This window comes from Gracilinanus agilis, chromosome 2, assembly GCF_016433145.1.
Source record: "Gracilinanus agilis isolate LMUSP501 chromosome 2, AgileGrace, whole genome shotgun sequence".
NCBI lineage: Eukaryota > Metazoa > Chordata > Mammalia > Didelphimorphia > Didelphidae > Gracilinanus > Gracilinanus agilis.
The window spans coordinates 93,595,935-93,621,934 of NC_058131.1; the positions used below are offsets into that span (position 1 = coordinate 93,595,935).

Genomic DNA, 26,000 nt, shown 5'->3' on the forward strand with positions numbered 1-26,000 from the left:
CTTCGAAGGGAATTCTTAACATCAGCTGGAAAATGTATTGCCAATGCAAACCTTATTACTGAACTTCTTTCTACCATCCAGCTCCCTGAAGCCATAGCCGTCATTCACTACTCTGCACACACAGGTAGCACTGACTCTGTCTCCAGGGGAAACAATCAAGGAGATGCTGCAGCCAAACTAGGAGCCTTAGAAGGACCTGAGTTAATTATGCCACTAACAGTTACTGACAATTTGGATCTATCCCTTTCCTATGACAAGGAAGTGGGAAAATAGAAGCAGAGATTTAAAGCAAAACAGATAAATGGAGTATGAGTGTCATCTGAAGGCAAACCTCTGCTCCTTAGGGCTTTCTATAACCAAATTTGTCATTCCATCCATAAACATGGTCATTTCGGCACCCAAGGCACTGTAGACTCTGTTAAAAGAGTATGGATAGCACCTGGAATAACTACAATTGCCTCTAAAATATACAGCTTGTCCTACCTACCAGGGCTTTAATCAGCACACTTTTCGAGGAAAAGCTTTTGGTGGACATCCTAGGACTAGCTTACAGACCATTTGAACATTTGCAAATTGATTTTATCTCTATGCCAAAAGCTGGACGCTATAAATTTTGTCTGGTCATAGTCGACCAACTGAACAGGTGGCATGAAGCATTTCCTACTGCTCAGGCCACAGCGGCTTTTGTTGCCAAAGTCCTTTTGAAAGAGATTATTCCTCATTTTGGCCTGCCAGCATGTATTGATTCTGATAAAGGAACTCATTTTTACCGACTCAGTCTTAAGACAAATTTATTAATGTTTGGGGATAACTCCTAAATATCATATACCATATCATCCCCAGAGCTCCAGCCAAGTTGAAAGGATGAATAAAGAATTTAAAACTATGATTGGCAAATTGTGCACGGAGACTCATTTAAAATGGCCTAAAACTCTACCTCTGGCCCTATTTTATCTCAGAAGCAGACCCAGAGGTGATTTACACATCTCACCATTTGAGATTCTATTTGGCCACCAGGCACAACCATTTAACCCTGCCTATATATACTTCATTGTTAGGAGGGGACATACCAACTGCCACTTATATCAGACAATTACAAACAAAATTGCAAGAACTACACGACTCTAGAGCTGCTGTTCAAGCAGGCCCCTTAGACTTCTCGCTTCATGATTTGAACCCAGGTGATAGTGTGTACATAAAGAATTTCAAACATACTGGGTCGACTGAACCTGCTTATGATGGACCATTCCAGTTCCTATTAACTACACCAACAGCCATTAAAATTGGGGAAAGGGACTCATGGATTAATTGCAGTTATGAGAAACGAGTACCCTCCATTGATAATGAATAATTCTCTGTACTAATTACAACTGCCTGTACCTATCATATTTGATTATTGATTGTATTTGACTATTGTGATAATGCTCTACTGCTGGATTTTGCACTATTTTATTGTACTTTATTTGACTGATCCTTGTACTTAAATGATACATATACTACCTCACAAAAGAATATCTGTATTAGTGGCCTATATTGACCTGATGTGCCTTTCAAAACATTCTGTACCTTTTGTCATTCCTTTTTGTACTTTCTTGAATGTATTATTGCTTTATATGCCTCATTTATACTCGCATTACTTTATCTACCTCATTTGCACTCACACTGTGGATCATGGCAAGTTAAAGAGGGAATGAATCTTATTTTTTGGAAATTAATCTCTATTCTTTACCTCTGTGTTTGTGTAAACTACACATTTTTTAATATTTTCATGGGTTTTTTGTTTTTTTTCCTCCTACATGTGTAATAGAGTATTATTTCTTTCTTTCTTTTCTCTCATTTGAAGCATGTCACCAGCATTAAATAGACTTTTGACTGTTTTGATTGTTGCAATAAAAACAAGCCAATATGTCCATTTGCCTAGCAGATAAATTTATACCCAAAAAGCTTTGGACTATAGAAACCTGCCACTAGTTATTTAATTATTATGAGACTTTTGCTCAATGACTATGTCTAATTCAAGGAGAAATGGACCACAAAGGAGCACAGAATTTTGACCTGTGAAGTGCCAAATGAGCACATAAAAGGAAAGAAACCAAACTAATCCTACAGGGATAGATGACATTCTACACAAAGACTTGATCCTGTGAGACTCGAGGTTGCGATGCTTAGCATATGTTAAGACACAGGACTTCCTTGTACCACACTCGATATCAAGTACTCGACATAGACTGTTCTGGCTTCATTATCTCTGAAAGTGAAGAAAAGGAGTACCGGGAAATGCTATTTCCCATTTGCCTTGAGATCTAGTCTCTTTTTTCAATTTCTTTCATGATGTTACAACTTACTGTAGTCCAGGCTGCTAAACTGGGTTAGTGAGTGATTGTTATTGCAAAGTTTATGGGACATGGATCACTACAAGTACCTGTTGTGATTTGTGAATTTTTTCTTTTTCTTTTTCCTAGAATTTTTTCCTTTCACATTTTTTTTAATATCCTATATTTCCCTCAGAGGTTATTTTTTCCCTTTTTATTTTTCTTTGGACACTTTGATGTTTAGAAAATTGATTCATATACCTTATGCCTTGACTAGGTATTTCTGTATGATTCCTTTGTGTATCCCTGTATTTTCCTCAAGGGGAATGTAAAGTTATTCTCCTCAGGGGGTACTATGTTATTGCTATGAATTTGGACTTGAATTTGACCCTAATTTAGAACAGAAGATTACCTCCCAGAATCCAGAAGGCACAATGAAGATGCCTGAAGAGACCACACAAAAGATCCAGAGTGAACTTCAAGACATGGAGAATTTGAACTTTGGAGGGGTTGAATGTATTTATTATGAATGGACGTTTTTATGCCACAAACGGGACTGCCCCCTAAATGGCTTTTTGTCAATTCATCGAACATTGGTTTTGTTCTTTCTCCCTTTTATTTCCCTCTTATCTTTGAATTATTGTAAATGTTATTTTGATTATGTTTTCATGATCCCTTGGAGAGACTGGTCTCCCAAAGGATCACAGGGGGGAATGTAAAGTTGAAAAGACCTTATACCCCTTTAAACTACATTACCCAAACTCCCTTTCACTATACCCATAATTCCTTCAGCCTTTTCTTATTGGTCATTGGTTTTCGCGGGCTGTATTGAAACGGGTTTTTGGCGTGGTCACAAGAGGCTTTGGGACCGGAGGCAGAATGTTGAAGGGTGAGTTGGGACTCTTTCACTGCGTTTTAATAAATCCTTATAAATATCATACTTTGGAGGCACTGAATATTAATTTGTAAAACTTGTACACCCTTTCAGCCCTTTCAATAGAAGAATCAAATAAATGATGTTTTGTTTTCTCAAAAATACCTACAACTCAGGGGCAGCTGGGTGGCTCAGTGGACCAAGAGTCAGGCCTAGAGACAGGAGGTCCTAGGTTCAAATCTGACCTCAGACACTTCCTAGTTGTGTGACCCTGGGCAAATCACTTAACCCCCATTGCCTAGCCCTTACCACTCTTCTGCCTTGGAGCCAATACACAGTATTGACTCTAAGACGAAAGGTAAGGGTTTTTAATAAAAAACAAACAAACAAACAAAAAAAAAATACTACCTACTTCTTTTAACCAAGCATCTAATATGTGCTCTTTTCCCTAGCCACAATGAGCTACTTCTTGTTTTCCTACATCCACAAAAATGTTCAAGAAATAAAAATCTCTGGCTATAGCTGGAAAATATTTCATTTTGCTTCAAAAACTGACACAATTTTGTATGCTTCTCAACCTCAACAGCTTTCTTTTTACAAAGCTCTTAACTCAAAAGGAAAAGAATCTGGATGGATTTTGTTTTTAATGATTTCTTGACTCCCCTCTTTATTATTTTTGACATTTGCAAGTGAAAATAGCATCTTGAATTATGTGCTCATACGATCATATTACTACAATCTATTTGCAGCCATAATTTTCAATTAGTCAAATTATATCTTTATCAAAAATCGATTTCAGAGAATAAAAAGAGCAGGAGTTCTGACTTCAGTTGCTAAGAATCTCTGTCTACCTGCCAGTATCTTAAATAATAAACAAAAGAGCTTTTGAATATATTGTCTTAAGTGAAAACAAACTTCTGTGTCAGAAGCTCCCTTACAAGGTATGTAAAAATTACATGTGATCCACAATGCAATTCTGGATCTTAAAAACATTACCTGAAGCAGCAAAGTTAGTTATGACATTGAAAAAACACAAGTCACAGTTAAGTGAACAGGAATTTATTTTAGTTAAAATCCTGAAAATTTTAAACTGATTAAAACCTTCAAATATTCCTAATAGATATAATTATCACTTTTATACTCAAGTTTCTATAGTGAAATGAGCATGTCGATTTACTGTACTCAATAAGACTTCAAATATATTGCCAAAGATGCAGAATAGCAAAACAACAGAGCAACTTTCCCATCCAAAGCCACAAAGTTATAGATGGCATGAAGATTCAAATTCATCCCCAATCATGCTAAAACAGAGCTAATCCTTTTAAAGACCATAAAATCGAATGTAAAGGGCTTCTCTACTAGCAGCAATGCGATGATCCAGGACAACTCTGAGGGACTTATGAGAAAGAACACTATCCACATCCAGAGAAAGAACTGTGAGAGCAGAAACACAGAAGAAAAACAACTGCTTGATCGCATGGGTTGATGGGGAGAAGATTGGGGATATAGACTCTAAACAATCACCCTAGGGCAAATATCAATGACACACATAAAACCCAGTGGAATTGTGCGTCGGCTATGATCTCTGACAAAGCCAAAGTAAAAATAGATATGATTAAAAAAGACAGGGAAGGTCATTACATCCTGATGAAAGGCAATATAAACAATGAGGAAATAACACTGCTCAATATGTATGCACCAAGTGGTATAGCATCCAAATTCATAAAGGAGAAACTGGCAGAGCTCAAGAAGGAAATAGATAGTAAAACCATACTAGTGGGAGATCTAAATATTCCTCTTTCAGATCTAGATAAATCAAACCAAAAAATAAATAAGAAAGAGGTAAGAGAGATGAATGAAGTCCTAGAAAAATTAGATTTAATTGATATGTGGAGAAAAATAAATAGGGACAAAAAAGGAATACACCTTCTTTTCAGCTGCACATGGTACATTCACAAAGATTGACCATGTAATAGGGCATAGAATCATGGCAAACAAATGCAAAAGAGCAGATATAATAAATGTAACCTTCTCAGATCATAATGCAATAAAAATAATAATTAGTAAGGGCACCTGGACAGGCAAATCAAAAACCAATTGGAAATTAAACAATATGATTCTCCAAAACCAATTTGTCAAAGAAGAAATCATAGAAACAATCAACAATTTCATGGAAGAGAATGACAATGATGAGACATCCTACCAAACTCTGAGGGATGCAGCCAAGGCAGTACTCAGGGGGAAATTTATAACCTTGAGTGCATATATTAACAAATTAAGGAGGGCAGAGATTAATGAATTGGGTATGCAACTCAAAAAATCAGAAAGCGAGCAAATTAAAAACCCCCAGATGAAAACTAAGTTAGAAATACTAAAAATCAAGGGAGAAATTAATAAAATCGAAGTAAAAGAGAACTATTGAATTAATAAATAAGACTAGAAGCTGGTATTTTGAAAAAACAGATAAAATAGACAAAGTACTGGTCAATCTAATAAGAAAAAGGAAAGAAGAAAACCAAATTGACAGTATTAAAGATGAAAAGGGAGACCTCACCTCTAAGGAAGGGGAAATTAAGGCAGTCATTAAGAACTATTTCGCCAAACTATACGGCAACAAATATAACAATTGAGGAGATATGGATGAATATTTACAAAAATATAAACTGCCTAGATTAACAGCAGAAGAAATAGAATACCTAAATAATCCCATATCAGAAATAGAAATTGAACAAGCCATCAAAGAACTCCCTAAGAAAAAATCACCAGGACCTGATGGACTCACAAGTGAATTCTATCAGACATTCAAAGAGCAACTAATCCCAATACTATACAAATTATTTGATATGTTAAGCAAAGGAGTCCTACCAAATTCCTTTTATGACACAAATATGGTACTGATTCCAAAGCCAGGGAGACCAAAAACAGAGAAAGAAAACTATAGACCAATCTCCCTAATGAACATAGATGCAAAAATCTTAAATAGAATATTAGCAAAGAGACTCCAGCAAGTAATTAAGAAGATCATCCACCATGATCAGGTGGGATTTATACCAGGAATGCAAGGATGGTTCAACATTAGGAAAACCATCCACATAATTGACCATATCAACAGTCTAACAAACAAAAATCACATGATTATCTCAATAGATGCTGAAAAAGCCTTTGACAAAATACAGCATCCATTCCTATTGAAAACACTGAAAAGTATAGGAATAGAAGGACCCTTTCTAAAAATAATAAACAGTATATACCTAAAACCATCAACAAGCATTATATGCAATGGGGCTAAATTAGAAGCCTTCCCAATAAGATCAGGAGTGAAACAAGAATGCCCATTATCACCTCTATTATTCAACATAGTACTAGAAACACTAGCAATAGCAATTAGAGAAGAAAAAGAAATTGAAGGTATCAAAATAGGCAACAAGGAGACTAAGCTATCACTCTTTGCAGATGATATGATGGTATACTTAAAAAATCCTAGAGAATCAACTAAGAAGCTTGTAGAAATAATCAACAACTTTAGCAAAGTGGCAGGATACAAAATAAATGCACATAAATCATCAGCATTTCTATATATTTCCAACACATTAGAGCAGAAAGAGGTAGAAAGAGAAACACCATTTAAAATCACCCTAGACAATATAAAATACTTGGGAATCTATCTACCAAAACAAACACAGCAATTATACGAAAACAACTACAAAACACTTTCCAAACAAATAAAACGGGATCTCAACAATTGGAAAGCCATTAACTGTTCATGGGTAGGACGAGCTAACATAATAAAAATTACAATTCTACCCAAATTAATTTACCTATTTAGCGCCATACCTATCAAATTACCAAAAAACTTCTTTACTGAATTAGGAAAAACTATAACAAATTTCATTTGGAATAACAAAAGATCAAGAATATCAAGGGAAATAATGGAAAAAAATGTGAAGGAAGGGGGCCTGGCAGTACCAGATATTAAACTATACTATAAAGTAGCAGTCATCAAAACAATATGATATTGGCTAAGAAATAGAAGGGAGGATCAGTGGAATAGACTTGGGGTTAATGCAAGACAGTGTATGATAAACCCAAAGAGCCCAACTGTTGGGACATGAATCCACTATTTGACAAAAACTCCTGGGAAATTTAGAAAACAATATGGGAGAGATTAGGTTTAGATCAACATCTCACACCCTACACCAAGATAAATTCAGAATGGGTGAATGACCTGAATATAAAGAGGGAAACTATAAATAAGTTAAGTGAACACAAAATAGTATACCTGTCAGATCTCTGGGAAAGGAAAGATTTTAAAACCAAGCAAGAGTTAGAGAAAATTACAAAATGTAAAACAAATGATCTTGATTATATTAAATTAAAAAGCTTTTGTACAAACAAAAACAATGCAACCAAAATCAGAAGGGAAACAACAAATTGGGAAAAAATCTTTATAACAAAAAACTCTGACAGGGGTCTAATTACTCAAATATACAAGGAGTTAAAGCAATTGTATAAAAAATCAAGCCATTCCCCAATTGAAAAATGGGCAAGAGACATGAATAGGCAATTTTCAGGTAAAGAAATCAAAAGTATCAATAAGTACATGAGAAAGTGTCCCAAATCTCTAATAATTAGAGAAATGCAAATCAAAACAACTCTGAGGTATCACCTCACACCTAGCAGATTGGCTAAAATGAAAGAAGGGGAGAGTAATGAATGTTGGAGGGGATGTGGCAAAATTGGGACATTAATGCATTGCTGGTGGAGTTGTGAAATGATCCAACCATTCTGGCTGGCAATTTGGAACTATGCTCAAAGGGCTATAAAAGAATGCCTGCCCTTTGATCCAGCCATACCATTGCTGGATCCCAAAGAGATCATAGATAAACAGACTTGCACGAAAATATTTATAGCTGCACTTTTTGTGGTGGCAACAAACTGGAAAAGGAGGGCATGTCCTTCAATTGGGGAATGGCTGAACAAACTGTGGTATATGCTGGTGATGGAATACTATTGTGCTAAAACGAATAATAAACTGGAGGAGTTCCAGGTGAACTGGAAAGACCTCCAGGAACTGATGCAGAGCGAAAGGAGTAGAGCCAGAAGAACACTGTACACAGAGACTGATATACTGTGGTAAAATCGAATGCAATGGACTTCTGTACCAGCAGCAATGCAATGACACAAGACAGCTATGAGGGATTTACGGTAAAGAACGCTACCCACATTCAGAGGAAGATCTGCAGGAGAGGAAACATAGAAGATAAACAATTGCTTGAATGCATGTGCTGAGGAGGACATGATTGGGGATGTAGACTCGAAACTACCACACCAATGCAACTAACAACAATATGGAAATAGGCCCTGAACAAGGACACATGTTACAACCAGTGGAAATGTGCGTTGGCCATGAGTGGGGGGAGAGCAAGGGGTGAAGGGGAAAATAGGGGCATGAAGCATGTAAACAGGTTAAAAATGAATAATAATAAATGTTAAAAAAAAAAAAAGAATAAACAGAAACCTCTATCCAAGGAATATATGGCTCTGCTCCCCTCATTACACTATGTAAAAAGTGAAATTTGGGAAATGTATAAAACTACATTTCCCGTGATCCAACATGGTCCAACTGATTTCCGTCTCCGATGTCTTGACGCAGGGGAGAGCTTAAATCTCGTGGGTTAGGAGGGAGTGGTTTCTTTGGCGAGTAGGCCATGGCCAGGGAACAGGAGACAAAATGGAGGCGGCAGTTTTGAATGCTTACAAGCGCGTGGTCAAATGATTTTATCTATCAACATGGCTTTAATTAAAATACTAATTTATATATTTATACAAGCCTTTATCATTTTTCATACTTATAATTTGGTGACCACGAAGGGACATTATATATTTATACAAGCATCTATCATTTTTAATTCTTACAATTTGGCGAACCAGAAGGTCGAAATTCGAACTCTCAATTTTCTAGATAGCCTAAGAAGAAGCCATGTGGCTCTGGGACCCCGAGTCTCAGAAGCGATTTTTTTCCTTGACCAGTCCTCTCCTGATTTTCCCCAGCCTAGAGGCTATTTCACGGGGAAGAGAGACAATGGCTTTAATGGCTGCATGGCTGCTAATTATTTTGCTCAATGCCCCGGGCCTGGTGGCCCTTGCTGGCTCTGATAGAATGCCGGGAGCCCAGCCAGTGTGTCTCTGCCACTGATCTCCATTCCTACTGGCGATCTCCTGACTTGATCTCCATTCCTGCCGCTGATGCTGCTGATGCTGCTGATCCTGATCGCTTCCAGCCTAGAACCCCGAGCCCCAACAGCGATGACCTGCCGCTTTTGCGGAGATCTTCGGAGACCTCCACCACTGCTCCTTAGGATTTGGTATTGTCCCCGCTACCCCCTCTCTTGGTTTGGTAATGGCCTGCATTCTAGCCTTCCACGTGTTTTCTCTAAAGACCTAATTAGGCAACACCCACACAGACTCTACACGTGGGTATTTTCCTGAGGTTTTCTCCACTAACCCCGAGCCCACGTGGACAATAGGGTCTGGACCTAGCAACTTGTTTACCCTTAATGGGGCCGAATGGCCTATTCAGACTTGCTTGTGATTAAAAACTGAACTCAGGGGAAGAATTTTGAACTTGAAAAAAAAAAAAAAACACCCTTAAACTCAGCAGAACTCAATCAAAAGAACCTTAAATTGAAATCAGGGGTGAACTTTTAAAACCTCGGAACTGAATGAGCTTTATTTCTGTTTTAAAAAGACTGTATCTTACTGTATATTGCTAATTACTTTTGTTAATTAATCTTGCTTATTTCGTTGATTTTCCTGTTGCACTGCATCATTTTACGCTAATGAAGTTTCTGCTTATGATGTTATTATATTTACTAATTTACCTAAAGCTTACTGTATCAAAAGCAATGCGGTTATATGTACCACCTATGAATATCTTATAGAGCACATGTCTTTAAAATTTATTCTGCCTTGGTAATTGCAAAGAACCTTGAAAGTTTCCATGCTTTAAATATTACCTTGTAATTTTACAAGAGATATTATTGCCTTAAATGGGTAGAAGCATTTCCTACCCAGGATTTAAAAAAAAAAAAAAAAAAACAGGAAGCCAAGGAGCTCCTGTATATTCTTATCTGAGGATGATTATACCAGAAGGTTTCTTTTTTAAATATCACATTTTGCTATGGAAGCAATAACAGCATTTGCCAAGGGTTACAGGTTGTAACAAGTATATGATTTTAAACATCATTATTTATTGTTTTAAAATGTGCTATTGGAAATAATGGTACTCTATTTGAATGTGCATTGTGAATCTGCTATTTGTAAAACCCACTTTCTCTCACAGAAAGTCTCATTTTGGGGTAACATAACCCTTCTAGTTCTAAGCTATATATATATATATTTTTGAATTTTTAAAACTTTTTTTTAATGAGAGAAATTGATTTTTCCTTTTTCTCATCTTGTACTGGAAGTACATATATAATCATTATTTATCCTTTTTCTAATTCTACAGCAAATACCTGAGCCTATAGGACTGTGATTTAAATGCCTCTCTGATTCCAGAAGGGAATATGAAAGCCATTAATAGTGCTAAAGAAAGCACATGGTCAGAGACTTGACTGACTAAGATCTGCAAAATAGCAGTTCTATGCCAATACTTTAGAGCTTGAAATTGGGTTTGAGTCCTGGAGTCCCAGTCTTTTCTAAAACTTTAGAGGACGTGGGTCCCCTCGACTTAGATTCCTAGAAAGCACCTAAGATTGGTTATTTATTTGGCTCACTTCCCTAAAAAGCTGATAAGTCAGATCAGAGAGAGACATTTTCCTTAAGTCCTGGCCCTGGATGGGTAATTGCACACTGCGGAATTCACTTTAATTAGACCTTCATTCAAAGGTCTAAGTTTATTTTCCCTAGATTTTGCACATTTTACATTTACAAGTTAATTTTTTCTTCTTTTTCTTGAATTTTATTCTTTTTATTTTGCCAATTGAATTCATATAACCCCCAGGACTCAGCCACTCATCCTTAGCTGACCTGAGGTACCCTTTTTTAGAAAAAAGGTGTGTTTAAGATTTACCTCACGGGGATATCTGTTAAGTTTTTTAAAATTCGATAATGTAAAAATATATGTATATTTATTTAACTCTTTTAGGAGTAATTTCACGGGGAATTATATAAAATATTAGAAGAAAATGTATGTTTTGTAATCTATAATGTAAGGTTTAAATTCTTTTGGGAATAATTTCAGGATAAGGATCTTGCCATCTCCCCAGAATCCAGATGACGAACTTGTTTTGGTGAAGACACCATGAAGATGTCTGAAAAGCCTTCACTGTACCATGAAGACCAAACTTTGAACTTTGGGGTGCAGTTGATTGAACTATGGGGAGTTGAAATTGAGTTGTATGTATTGTTTTAAATTGTACACTGTTATGCCAGTGGGGGACAGCCCCCCCAAATTGGTTTTTTGTCAATGCGTCTAATTTTAACCATTTGTTCATCTATTTCTTTTATCCCCAAAATTCCTAAAAAAATTTAGAAGTTGTCTATTTTTACAGGTCCAGCGAAGAAAAAAGGACTAACCTTTTTTTTTGCCGGACCTCACGGGGAATTGTAAAAAGTGAAATTTGGGAAATGTATAAAACTACATTTCCCGTGATCCAACATGGTCCAACTGATTTCCGTCTCCGACGTCTTGACGCAGGGGAGAGCTTAAATCTCGTGGGTTAGGAGGGAGTGGTTTCTTTGGCGAGTAGGCCATGGCCAGGGAACAGGAGACAAAATGGAGGCGGCAGTTTTGAATGCTTACAAGCGCGTGGTCAAATGATTTTATCTATCAACATGGCTTTAATTAAAATACTAATTTATATATTTATACAAGCCTTTATCATTTTTCATACTTATAATTCATGGGAACCCTCTTCTGCTCCCAAATTTCCCTCATATCTTATTTTTCACTAAACTGTGACTTATTAACTTTACATTATACTGCATGTATTTTTATATATACATATCTCACCAATTAGAACATAAGCTCAATGCAAGTAGGAATCATTTTATTATTTATACCTGTAACCTAGCACAGTGCTTAGCACATAGTAGATGCTTAATACTTATCTAAAATGTGACCTATGGTTCTATCCAAATCCTTCCCTTCCTCTTAACTTTCCTCTTACTCTCTAGGACATCATTATTCTCCCAGTCACCCAAGTTCACAACCTAGCTTGTCATCCTCAATTCCTCACTCTCTTTGTCACTCTACCCTGTTACTGACCCACCTTAAGAACTTCTCTTTGTGTATGTCCCCTTCTCTCTTCTAACAGTACCATCTGGGTACTGGCCCTCAACCCCTCACACCTAAACTACTTCAAAAGTCTCTTGGGCCTCCCTGCCTCAAATCTCTCCTCACTCCAGTCCATCTTCTACTCAACTGTCTAACTGATCCTAAAATATGAGGGTCTGACCATGACACCCTTATTCAATAAGTTCAAGTGGACTCCATTGCCTCTAGGATCAAATATAAAGTCCTTGGTTTGGCTTTGTTATTGTCATTCAGCCATTTCAGTCATGTCGAACTCTTCTTGGTCCTTAGGGATTTCTTAGCAAAAGACACTAGAGTAGTTTGCTACTTCCTTCTCCAGCTCATTTTACAAATAAAGAAACTAAGGCAAACAGGGTTAAGTGACTTACCCAAGGTTATGCTAATATGTGTCTGAGGACAAATTTTAACTCAGGAAGAAGAGTCTTTCTGACTCCAGGTCCAGTACTCAATCCACAGTGCCACCTAACTGCCTATAGTTACCTCCCTGTTTAGGTTTAAAGCCAATCATAACATGGCCCTTTCCCTCCTTCCCAGTCTTCTTCTCCTTGCTTCCATCCACATATTCAATGATATAGAAAAACTGGTCTACTTGCTATTCCTTGCACACTGTACTCCATTCTCTTTACTCTGGGCCTTTTCACTCTCATGACTAGAATTTTCTCTTCTCTCTGCTTCCTAGCTTTTGACTTCCTTCAAGTCTCAGCTAAAATATAATCTCCTAAAAAAAGCCTGTTTTGCTTGCCCTTAATGCTAGTGCAGTGATGGACAACTTTTTGAGCTTGGTGTGTCAAAATTCGCCAAAAAAACAAGCATAACTCGGGTGGTGTGACACTTCAAGAAAAAAAATTTTATGATATTTATAGTTTAAATAACAAAAACGTATAATTGCAATATATAACTGTATTTAATAAACCAAAATGGGTAAATTAATATAGGTAGAATTGTTGTCTATAGTGCACAGAGTGTTTACACTAGACTATAGCAAATGTTTCATCCTCAGCATGTGGCCCCTATTAAGATAAAAAAATGATAAAGGCTGATATAATAATATAAATTAGTATTTTAATTAAAGCCATGCTGATAAAGTCATTAGACCATGCGCTTGTAAGAATTCAAAACTGCCGCCCCAGCCATTATTGTTACCTCCCGTCTCTTCTAGAGTCTGCTAGCCAAGAGAGCGACTCCCTCCTAACCCAGGAGATTTAAACTGACCTCTGCATGGTAACGTAGGCGTCCCCACGCCCAAAGAACAGGAAACGGAAACCCGTTGGACCACGGGAAATGTAGTTTGATAATTTCCACGTGTCCATAGAAAATTCATATATATACTTTTAGATGGCATCTCCCAAATTTCACTTTTACACCCCATACTTCTCTATATGTGGCCACATAAGGCAGCGTGTCATCAAAAATGATTACACATATCATATGTATAACACACTGACACGCATGTCATAGATTTACCATCACCATGCTAGTACATCTCTTCTATGATTAATTACAGTACATATTTTCATTATATATAGTTGTTTTCATGTTGTCTCCCCATTAGATCCCATACTTCTTGAGAATAAGGACTGAGTTTTGCTTTTCTTTCTTTGTATTTATCCTCAGTGCTTAACACAGTGCCTGGCACATAGCAGGTGCTTAATAAAGTTTGCTGATTGATTGAATGACTGCCTCCATCCTCACAAAGTATAAAAATACAGATGAATAAGCATTCTTCCCAAAGCTCAAACAAGCTATGACCTAAAATATTACACCTAAACATTCAAAAAATGATGGTCTACTTAAAGAATCCCAGAGAATCAACTAAAAAATTAGTGGAAATAATCAACAACTTTAGCAAAGTTGCAGGATACAAAATAGACCCACATAAATCATCAGTATTTCTATATATGTCCAACACATCCCAGCAGCAAAAGTTAGAAAGAGAAATGTCATTTAAAATTACCCTAGAGCAGTGATGGGCAAACTTTTTAAAGAGGGAGCCAAAGGAAAGGAAATGTTCATCTGTCAGTCTGTTTCTAAGGCAACTCTTTAGAAGTTTCATTGTATTGTATCCTACTCATTGTTGTCAGATTAGGAATAATGTCTAGCAACTAGATAGAACATTTCAGGGGGCCACATCTGGCCCGCTGGCCGTAGTTTGCCCATCAGTGCCCTAGAGAGTGGTAACACAGAAGAAAAACAACTGCTTGAGCACATGGGTTGATGCAGACATGATTTGGGATGTAGATTCTAAACGACCACCCCAGTGCAACTATCAATAATATGGAAATGAGTCTTGATCAATGACACAAGATAAAGCCAGAGGAAATGCACATCAGCTTCGGGGGTGGGGGAGGAGTAAGAACATGAATCGTAACCAAGGAAAATTTTTCTAAAAAATAAAAATTCAAAGCCGCTAAATAAATAATTAATGAATGAATGAATGAATGAATGAATAAATGAATGAATGAATGAGTAAATGAATGAATAAATGAATGGATAAATAAATAAATAAATAAATGAGTGAGTGAGTGAATAAATAAATAAATAAATAGGCAGGCAAATGAATAAACAAATAAGCGAATGAATAAATAAATAGATGAATGAATAAGCAGATAAATAAATAAATAAATGAGTGCATGAATGAGTGAATAAGTAAATAAATAAATAATAAATAAATGAATAAGTAAATAAATGAATGAATGAATGGGTGGATGGTTAGCTAAATAAATAAATAAATGGATGAGTGAATAAATGAAAATAAAATCACCCTAGACAAAATAAAATACTTAAGAATCTATCTTTCAAGATAGACACAGGAACTATATGAACACAACTACAAAACACTTTCCACACAATTAAAATTAGATCTAAATAATTGGAAAAACATGAATTGCTCATGAATAGAACGAGCTAACATAATAAAAATGACCATCCTACCCAAATTAATCTATTTATTTAGTGCCATACCTATCAAACTACCAAAAAAACTTTTTTACTGAATTAGAAAAAACTATAACAAAGTTCATTTGGAATAACAAAAGATCAAGAATATCAAGGGAAATAATGGAAAAAAATTAAGGTGAAGGAAGGTGGCCTACCAGTACCAGATCTTAAACTGTTCTATAAAGCAGTGGTCATCAAAACAATATGGTACTGGCTAAGAGACAGAAGGGAGGGTCAGTGGAATAGACTTGGGGCAAGTGACACCAGCAAGACAGTCTATAATAAATCCAAAGAGCCCAGTTTTGGGGACAAAAATCCACTATTTAACAAAAACTGCTGGGAAAATTGGAAAACAATATGGGAGAGATTAGGTTTAGATCAGTGATTCCCAAAGTGGGCGCTACCGCCCCCTGGTGGGTACTGCAGCAATCCAGGGAGGCGGTGATGGCCACAGGTACATTTATCTTCCCTATTAATTGCTATTAAAATTTTTTAAAAATTAATTTCCAGGGGGCTAAGTAATATTTTTTCTGGAAGGGGGACCGTAGGCCAAAAAAGTTTGGGAACCACTGGTTTAGATCAACATCTCACACCCTATACCAAGATAAACTCAAAATGGGTGAATGACTTGAATATAAAGAAAGAAACTATAAGCAAATTAGGTGAACACAGAATAGTATATTTGTCAGATCTTTGGGAAAGGAAAGATTTTAAAACCAAGCAAGAGTTAGAAAAAATTACAAAATGTACAATAAATAATTCTGATTACATTAAATTAAAAAGGTTTTGTACAAACAAAACCAATGCAACCAAAATTAGAAGGGAAGCAAAAAATTGGGAAACAATCTTTATAACAAAAACCTCTGACAAAGGTCTAATTACTCAAATTTATAAGGAGCTAAATCAATTGTACAAAAAATCAAGCCATTCTCCAAATGATAAATGGGCAAGGGAATAGTCCTACAATAAAAAGAAAAACCAAACAATTGAATGAATTCATTCTTTAAAACTTCCCCTGGCAATTTTCCTAAGTCTATTTAAAAAGAAGTGGCAAACTAACTAGTAACTAAAGAGTTACCACTGGGTACTCTGGGCAGGTGACAGCTGTAGCAACCACCTCTCCAAACTCATAAGCAAGGGATGCCCAGATTCACTATGAGTAGGATTGCTGCAACTGCCAAAAACCATTTTAAAATGATCTGAGGATTCTGCCACAAGTTGACAGGAAGGACTAAAATTCTCCAACATTCCAAATATTCAGAAAACAGCCATGAGGACAGGTCTCAGAAAACTAGTTTTTGCCCCAGACCTGAAAATGGGGTTATATATTTACTTTTACTAAATATTTATAACATATCACAACAAAGGATAATTTTGTTTTGTCCCATTTAATTAAATTTTGACCTATTCTCCTTGTTCAGTCCCTCTGCTTCTCTTCTATAACCCACCCCTACCCCAGTGAAGCACCTCTCTCTCAACAAAGCCTTGCCCCTTTTTTGTTTTCCTCAGTGATTCTCATTGTCTTGCCCCTTAAGTTTCTTTTGGGGAATCTCTTAACCTTAGAGTTTTTACACTTATATGAAAGGCAAAAGTAAAGAAATGCTCGGGTAGAGAGTTATTCTTTATAGAAAAGACAGAGCAAGAACAGAAAAAAACTATCAGCAAGAAAGAACATTCATTTTTGACAATGTCCCAGGCCAGTGGTCCATCTACAATCCTAAAAATTGGCTTCCTAAATAAAGTTGTACAAGGTTGAAATGATAATAGTAGTTAATATTAATATAAAATTAATCGCTAACATTTATATAGTGCCTACTATGTCCAAGCATTTTGCTAAATATTTTTAAATTATATCACCGATCCTTATAGCAACACTGCAAGGTAGGTGCTATTATTATCCCCATTTTACAGAGAAGGAAACTGAGACAAAGGTTAAGTAGCTTCCCAAGGCTTCCTACAGCTAATATGTGTCTACAGTCACCTTTGAACTCAAATCTCTCTGACTTCAGGCCCAGCCTTCTATCCACTTCTATCCCTGACTTCAGGCCACCTAGCTGCCCCCTGTAGAATAGACACACTTCCAATAATAGTGAATATAGAATTAAACCCTTATGGACAAGCCCTGAACTAACCTTTGACAGGTTTTTCCACTCCCCAGAACATATTTATGTCAGTTTCCTCCCTGTGTCTTCCTCTGTGTTCAGGAAATACCAACTAACCTAAAAGATTACTTGACTATTTCAAAAGACCTACAGTTTTATCAAGAAAAGCATTTCCTCCACCAACTAAAACTGAAACCTCTCCATGTTTTAGCATGTTGTGTAACACACATGAATGAATATGGCCAAAAAAAGCATTACCTGGAGGTTATTCATAAAGTCAGCCTTTCTTGCCTTAGCTAAAATGATCTGAGTAACTAGGTGGCTTAGTGGATAGAGCACCAGGCCCAAAGATGGGAGGTCCTGGGTTCAAATGTAAACTTTGATACTCCCTAAGTACTATGACCCTGGACAAGTCACACAATTCTGTTTGACTAGCCCTTATCACTCTTCTATCTTAGAAATGATACGAAATATGAATTCTAAGACAGAAAGTAAGGTTTTTCAAAAAATAAAACTTGAATTTTATTAAATAGTCAATACATTCTACTACCAGACCCAAAAGCTGGTTGGATCTGTGCTCTGCTGGCATAATCTTTGGAAACCCAAGTTCACCTACATACCACACAAAGAGGCTAAGAATAACATTTTAATAGTGGAACCTGAGTATTAGCCTATTCTATAGCAATCTTTTTGATAGCTACTTTTTTATTTTATCTCTTGCCTCTAATCTCCTCTGATGGCACCTATAAGCAAGAATTTATTTTATTATTAACATATCAAAATGTTATCAACAGAACACTAACAAGCAAGCCCCCAAGCTATTCCAAAAAGTTATATAATACTAGAAAATTCTAGTAAATACTAGTAAATTTCTCTCTGGCTAATCTATAACTTAAGAATAATAGGGGCAGTTAGGTGGCTCAGTGGATCGTGCCAGGCCTAAGGATGAGAGGTTCTGGATTTAAATATGGCCTAAGACACTTCTTAGCTATGTAATCCTGGGCAAGTCACTTAATCCCCATTGCCTAGCTTTTGCTGCATTTCTGCCTTGGAACCAACATACAGTATTGATTCTAAGACAGAAGGTAAGAATTTTTTTTTAAATAAAAATTTGTTAAAAAGATTTTTTTATTTTTAATTTTAAAAAAATAGGAGGAAGCTACAGGATTAAAAGGATCTTCATAGGTCAAAATGATAAATGAGGGAAGCAATGAACTTGCAGGTTATGATTTTTTTCAGTCATAAGAATAATTCGTGAAGATGTGCTAAAGTATAGAGAGGCAGCCTGTATCTCATTTTATGTAATAACTAATTCAATATCTCAATAGATATATAGTTTCATTAGTGAGTATTCCCCTCTAAACTTGAGCAAGTGGTCTTCAGGACTAGCTGTGGGGGGAAAAAGAGAATCTGAGCTAGCCACTCTTCAGAAGATGAGCCCTTCACACTTATCTTACTTAAAATGATTCCAAGATGATAGACACAGAACAAAGTCTGCCAAAGAGCCAATACTCCAAGGCCTTCCATTCAAGCATGGACTTGCCAGAGGTTGGTTGCCCTCTAACAGCAGCATAACATTCAAAAATCACTTTCATATAACACAGAGGCATCAGAGTAGACTACTATCTATGTAACAGCATATATATACATATGCATACACACACAAAAAATATATATAATATTATATATGTGTGTTTATATATAACTGTTATATATACATATAATATATATCTCTGAAAAGCTGTCAATAAGTCTAATTTTTTATCGATTGTCTCCTACTTTTTCAAAGAACTATATTCTAACTTGAGAAGAGCTTCAACTTCATTTCTGATTTTCAATAGCTAAGCAGTAGCATCTAACAATTTATTTAGTTTCCCTGCCTCCTGTCTTTGTCAAGTAGCTCATGACCTATCTGTAAACAAACATTTAAATCCATTATTAATAGGAACTCTCAATGAATATTTTTTAAATGAGAGTAATCACCCCTGAATTATCTAGATAAAATCCAGATTTTAAAGGAGGGTACCACTGCATTTAAAGTCATTTTTCTCTCTGCAAATGCAACAGGAGATTGACATGTTGAACTATATATGAATTATATGGAAAACTATTATGTTCTTTATAAAACATGTCCCTTGAGATTGTTAGACAGGGCCTTCCCCAAAAATTCTGAAAGCACTCCCTTCCTCAATGAGAGCAATTAAAGTAAGTAGAAAGAAAAAATTTATTTCATACCTGTACCATGTCCCAGTTCATTTCCAATTCCTCCTGAATCTTGCCAACATTTCTTGCAGTTTTGACAGGCTGTCCCTGAGGAAACATTGTAGATTTCATTTTCTTCAAAGGGGGTTCACCAAACGTAAGGTCATCTTCATCTTCTCCCTTTTTTACGCTGTGTTCTCCCTGCATGGTGCTCGTTGATGGGATCTCAACACCACCACCATCTAAGTGGTCAGTTCTGCAGATTGCCTCATCAACTTTCAGTTTTTTGGCCTTCTGCATTCGAGGCTTATTAGATACTCTCTTCCGTGTGCTATTTGTAGTTTTCAAGTTCTGCAAAACTTTCAGTTCATCTTTGCTGTCTCCCGAAACATCATCAACAAGCACAGAGCTATTCTGTCAAACCATCAAGTGAAAATGTGATTAAAACAACATCAAAACCAATTCCCCAAAAGCCTTTAAATTCAACTAAAAAGTTTTTAATGTGTGTCCTCAGGGGACATAGCAGTAAAGCAAGCACAAGGGTTAAAGAGTAAAGAACAGAATAGGTAAAGTTTCAACTTTCATGCAGTTAAAAGAGCTAACCAGCTCATGACTCTGGAAGGCCCAGCCTTCCCTGAAAGTACACTGGGTCTGGTCACCCCAAAAAGCACTTGTGTTCAGTCTAAATTTCACCCCCAAATAGGGCATTTTGATAAATTTCAATTAAGCATCAGCATCAAACCATTACATCTTCTCCCAAAAGTTTACGGTACATGAACCACTGACAAAATGCTACCACTCAATCAAAGGAAGAGGTTCCCTATGTCACTGAAAAGGTACAGAGTAAAATTCAATTCAACAAAAGACCAAAAGAAAGGAGGGAATATGCATAAATGAAATTCAAAACTAAATTTCAAGCAAAGCTGTAATCTCCCCACTGCAGAATCAAACTCTTTAACAAATGTTCACAAATAAAAACATTGCCTTAAATCAGGCTCTTTTCATCACTCTTTCATTCTCTGCTACAGACACTTAATGCAAATACTAGTGGTTCCATAAACATCTATTGAATAAACAAATGAGATAAGCAATAAAACTTCTAAAAGTTAAGATGAGTGATCCAGCAAGAAGCAGTAAACTGCCTAAATAATCCACAAATTAAATAATCAAAGCAAAATAATTAAAAATTGAAAGTCTTCAACATTTCATAAAATCCTATGTATACAAAGAATTTGAGATCCTGATTCCATCCCTTAGAACTTCAGGCAAGAATCAACTGAACTACTGCAAAAATACAGAAATCAAAACAAATTTTTAAAGCATTTCAGAAAATCTATTAACGACTTTTCCTCATTCCTACCCAAATCCCTACTTCAAAACCATTCTAGAGTTTAACAGATTGTACTATCAAGAATTTCTTCCTTATATTTGCCATGCTACTAATGCATTTTGGCATAATGAATAGAATGCTAGACTGGGAGTCGGGGAGACTCAACTGGAATACTACCTAAAACCTTTAATACCTATGTGGCCTTGAGCAAGTCATTTAGCCCAAGTCTGAGTTTCTTCACTTGTGAAATGAAGATTAGGATAGAAGTTTCCTCATAAGGTACTGTACAATTCAATTTGTGAGATTATGCATGTAAAGCACTTTATAAACCTTAGAGTATTATATAAATGTAACATAATTACTATCTGTTCAGATTAATCTCTTTTTAATCTATTCTCAATATAGTCAATTCTCACTTTATATAAATTCCCATTATGAAATTCAACTTCATGTTGAATTTGTTATATGTAATATATAAATGTAAAGAATTCATAATTTTATGTGAAGAATTCTGAAAGAAAACTGCATTCCCAAAATAGCACCTATGTCAACTTTACTAAATAGTTCTGGTGCTTCCCAGCCTCCCACCTTCCCACTAAAAAACAAAGCAAAACAAAGAATAAACCTAAAAACAAACCCTCCAAGTGAAAGCAGAAGGATTGATAAGGACTATAAAATTCTAAGACTTTGGATGGCTAGTGTGATGTGCCCAATGGAAAGAGGTTCTCATGGTTCTTTTCCAGGTACAAAAGGCACCTCAGCCTAACCCTAGGATTACAGTGAGAAAAAAAAATTGCTGGTCATCAATGTCCTCATTGGTGTGTGCTGAAGGAACTTAATAGCCAGGACTGCCAGTTCTCCTCATACAGTACAGGTAACCAAAAATGCCACCCTGGGAAAACAGAGAAACTCCCTTCCCCTGTGTTACATACTTCTTCAATAGAATAAAACATATTGAATTTTGGCAAAACTTACAAGGAAAATTCAGGAAAATATAAAATCAACTTAAGTTCTCTAAAACACCAAAAAAAATCTCTAAATAAAAACATTTTTCTATCTCAGCCCATTCTACTACTTCTGTCCCATCTTATTAATTAAAAATACTAAACATCAGTAGAAGAATCCAATAGAATTATTCAGTTAATAACTAAGATAAGAAACTGAACTTCTTTCCAACTCTTATTATACTAAGTTTTATAGAAAGCCTTCATACTCCTACCACTATATAAGAAAAATAATAAAAATATGAATGTAAGGAAATAATGCAGTAATACAAAGCAAAATCAATAGAACCAGGAAGTTTTACATGTACTTTAATATCATTTTTTAAAAGAATTTTATCTTGTTAAATCTAGATTATTGTATATAACATTTACAAGGTACAAATATAGTTGTAAGAGCTACCAGGCAACCAATACAATCTATTTGGAAGCAAAGGCTGCTGACTCAGTATGAAACAAATCCTATTTCTCTAGCTTTCTATGCAAAGTACCTGGTTTGCTCTATGAAGAGCCTATGTTTACCTGGGATACCTACCAGTTCTTCTTTAATAGCCACCTTTCTTGGACTACTGCTGATCTGGGGGACGTTCTTCCGTACCACAGCCACTTTCTTTGGCTTGCTTTTATTAGAAGTGGATAACTTGCAGCTGTTTGTAGCTTTCTTTTGGGGTTCCCAAGAACTATCTTTATCATTATCTTCTTCAGATTCAGATGAACTAGGAAAAAATTAACAAAATATTTTCTAGGACAGGGGTCGGCAACCTTTTTGGCTGTGAGAGCCACAAACGCCACATTTTTTAAACTGTAATTTCATGAGAGCCATACAATGCTCACAGTGCACCCTCCTGGAACAGCGCCTGAAAAAAATATTGACTTTATGGCTCCTGCAGAAAGAGCCATATATGGCCCTCAAAAGAGCCAGATATGGCTCGAGAGCCATACGTTGCTGACCCCTGTTCTAGGGAAATAAAATTAAAATATCACAAAGAAAACACACAGATATCATGTTTCCTATATACTGCAAAGTTGTTTTGGTTTTTTTGTACAAGAATATTCTAAGGCAGGCGTAGCTAGTTGATTCAACATATTGAGAGCCAAGCTTAGAGATTCTGGTTTCAAATCTGACCTCAGACATGTACTAGCTGTGTGACCCAAGGTGAATCACTTAACTCCCATTGCCCAGCCCTTAGGCCTCTTTTGCCTTGGAACTAATATATACAGAATACATACAGGATAAATTCTAAGAAGGAGAGTAAGGGGGGCAGCTGGATAGCTCAGTGGATTGAGAGCCAGGCCTAGAGACGGGAGGTCCTAGGTTCAAATCTGGCCTCAGACACTTCCCAGCCATGTGACCCTGGGCAAGTCACTTGACCCCCATTGCCTACCCTTACCACACTTCCACCAAGGAGCCAATACACAGAAGTTAAGGGTTTAAAAAAAATGTTTAAAAAAAAAAAAAAAGGAAGGTAAGGATTTTTTTTTTAAAAAGGATGTCCAAAGGCAAGATGAGAGGCCTCAAATTGGAAGAGTATATTTATGAGAGTAAGCACAACTAATACATGATAATGATAAAAACTATAAAACATCTTCTATAAAAAATAATTCCCTGATATAAGAGATCACAGGTTCCTCTCTATAAGACTCTTATCATTTTGACTGCTATTCTCCTTTATCCCCTTATTTCAATTTCATCCTTAGTTCCCTTTATATTAGAGGATTTATTTATATTTGATCATCTTTTACTAGAAGAGATTTAGGATATTATGTATTGCCTAGATTTTTTTAAACAGGATTTACTACCTAAAAATCACTGAGAATTTTTCATCTTTAATTTTCAATTCATATGAATTATGCTAAACCAAACCAATATATAATGTAGTTAAAGCCTTTAAGAGTACTTCCTGTGCTATATGAAGTACTGGCATTAAGTGAGTTATATTTCAGTGATTTTGAGTAATTCTATATTCACCCCAGAGACTAGATCTGCTTACTTAGAAAATTAGAACCACTACTGCACTTTCTTACACACCAAATAAAAATCAAACGCACTTCCCAAACCTCCCTAATATCTCTCTGGCTTAGAACCTATCATAGTACAGAAGCAAAACAAATGCTAAAGCTATCATGAGAAAGTAAAGTAAGGAAATCAACTTAGAACAATTCTGTTAAATCAGTTTCTATCCACTATCTTCTATTCACTATGTTAGGTGTCTGTTATTACTCAATTCTAGTACAAAAAGACTAATTTCCTTCTCCTGGAGAATGGTGTGGGTCCTGCATGAGGATTAGGAAACCTTTAGACAAGACCTCATGCATGATCTAGGATATATTCTGCATGGTCAGTGGTAAATATTGAAAGTTAATTCTTTCCAAAGACTATTTAATAATCAAAGTCCATTTAGGCTGTATTCTCAATAGAAAATGTAAAAAAGAACAGAACAGTTCAATAGAAAGAGCTCTGGCCTCAGTAACCTGGATTCTAGTTGTGGGCCTGTTAAGCTATAAACATTACCTCTCCAGAAATCAGTACTTTTATCTGTGAAATAGAAAAAAATAATAATTTCCTATAGTTCCTGAATTAACAAGACTATTACAAGGAAAAACTGAGATAATACTTTAGGAATAAAAATTCAAAATAATTGTTAATTTGGCTGAACTTTTCCTCCATTTATTTTTTATAATTAGGAATAGCTTTCTGAGAAGATTGAAAGAATACAGAGGGAAATTCATGATGTAAAAACAAAATTTATCAATAAATAATTTTAAAGTACAATAGAAATTATTTTTTCATGTGCCAGCACTTTCCCTGGTGCAACATTTTTTCAGCAAAAATAAGCATGTGACAGGATATATTATCTGAAATTAAAATCTTTTTACACCCACAACAAAATACACTTACAATTCAAGAAAAGAAGGTAACTCATCTTTTGCCACCACAGCCTGAACTTTTAATTTTGCTCTCCTTGATAATCCTGACATCTGAAAGAAACATAGCAAGTAATCAATAATAGGCACAGATAGACTAATCTAATTTTAGCTCCCTCAAAATGAAGTCTCATTCAAAGCTAACTCTCTACATCATCCCTGCTCTGCAAAGTACTAAGACGGAAAAAAAAAATTTTCAATCTCAGACACTAGTCTCATCTCTTCTGCATTTGCCATCTGCTAAAAGCCAATTGTTTTTTGTTTCAAATGTTTTCTAAGAGTCCATACGTGTCCATAGCTATGTTATCTGTTTAGAATGTAAGCTCCTACTGGCTAACAACTCTAATTATAAATAACTTTTACATATTTAATTACTCAACTAGAATGATTCAAGGATAACTGGATTGGAACCAAAGCAAACTATAAACTCTTCCATCATATCACAGACTCCTCCAGAATAGAGATGTTTCATTTCTTCTTTGGCATCTAGCACAAGTCTATGAGTAGAATGGAAAACTAAGTGATTCAAGAAGTAGACAGGAAGTTAATCCTTAAGCAGGATAATTCACTTCCAAAAAGTTGACTGTATTTCAGTTATATTTTAAAAGGCCCATGTTAATTCTAAACAGAAATTACAGACAGTTCCTCCTTTCCATAAATTGGCATTATGCAAATTTGACTTCTTGGCAAGACCTACCTGGGGCACTGCAAGTTATAACCCCAACCAGGAATCCCCACTCCAGGTGCACTTAAGTCACTCTATTTTCAGGGGTCCTCCCCTAGCAAAGACTCAAATGAGGCAGAGCTACTCAGAGCCCTGCAAAAGGAGAGGAAGGGCTGAAGAACAGCCCACTTGGCCTAAGAAATAGACATTACTTGCCATAAAAAAGAAAGTAACTCAGTTTAGAATGTTATATTTCAGGGGCAGCTGGGTAGCTCAGTGGATTGAGAGCCAGGCCTAGAGACAGAGAGGTCCTAGATTCAAATCTGGCCTTAGA

At 35.9% G+C, this 26,000-nt stretch overlaps 1 protein-coding gene across 1 annotated transcript in view; it reads right to left on the reverse strand.

The window, feature by feature from the left end:
• Positions 1–26,000, reverse strand: part of SRBD1 (S1 RNA binding domain 1) — a 337,404-nt gene that overhangs the window by 306,242 nt on the left and 5,162 nt on the right. Inside the window, exons 3-5 of the mRNA XM_044663288.1 lie at positions 24,977–25,056; positions 22,613–22,793; positions 19,780–20,160 (exon numbers count right to left, since the gene is read on the reverse strand). Of these exons, the coding sequence (XP_044519223.1) occupies positions 19,780–20,160; positions 22,613–22,793; positions 24,977–25,056 (642 nt within the window). The remainder of the gene's footprint in view (positions 1–19,779; positions 20,161–22,612; positions 22,794–24,976; positions 25,057–26,000) is intronic.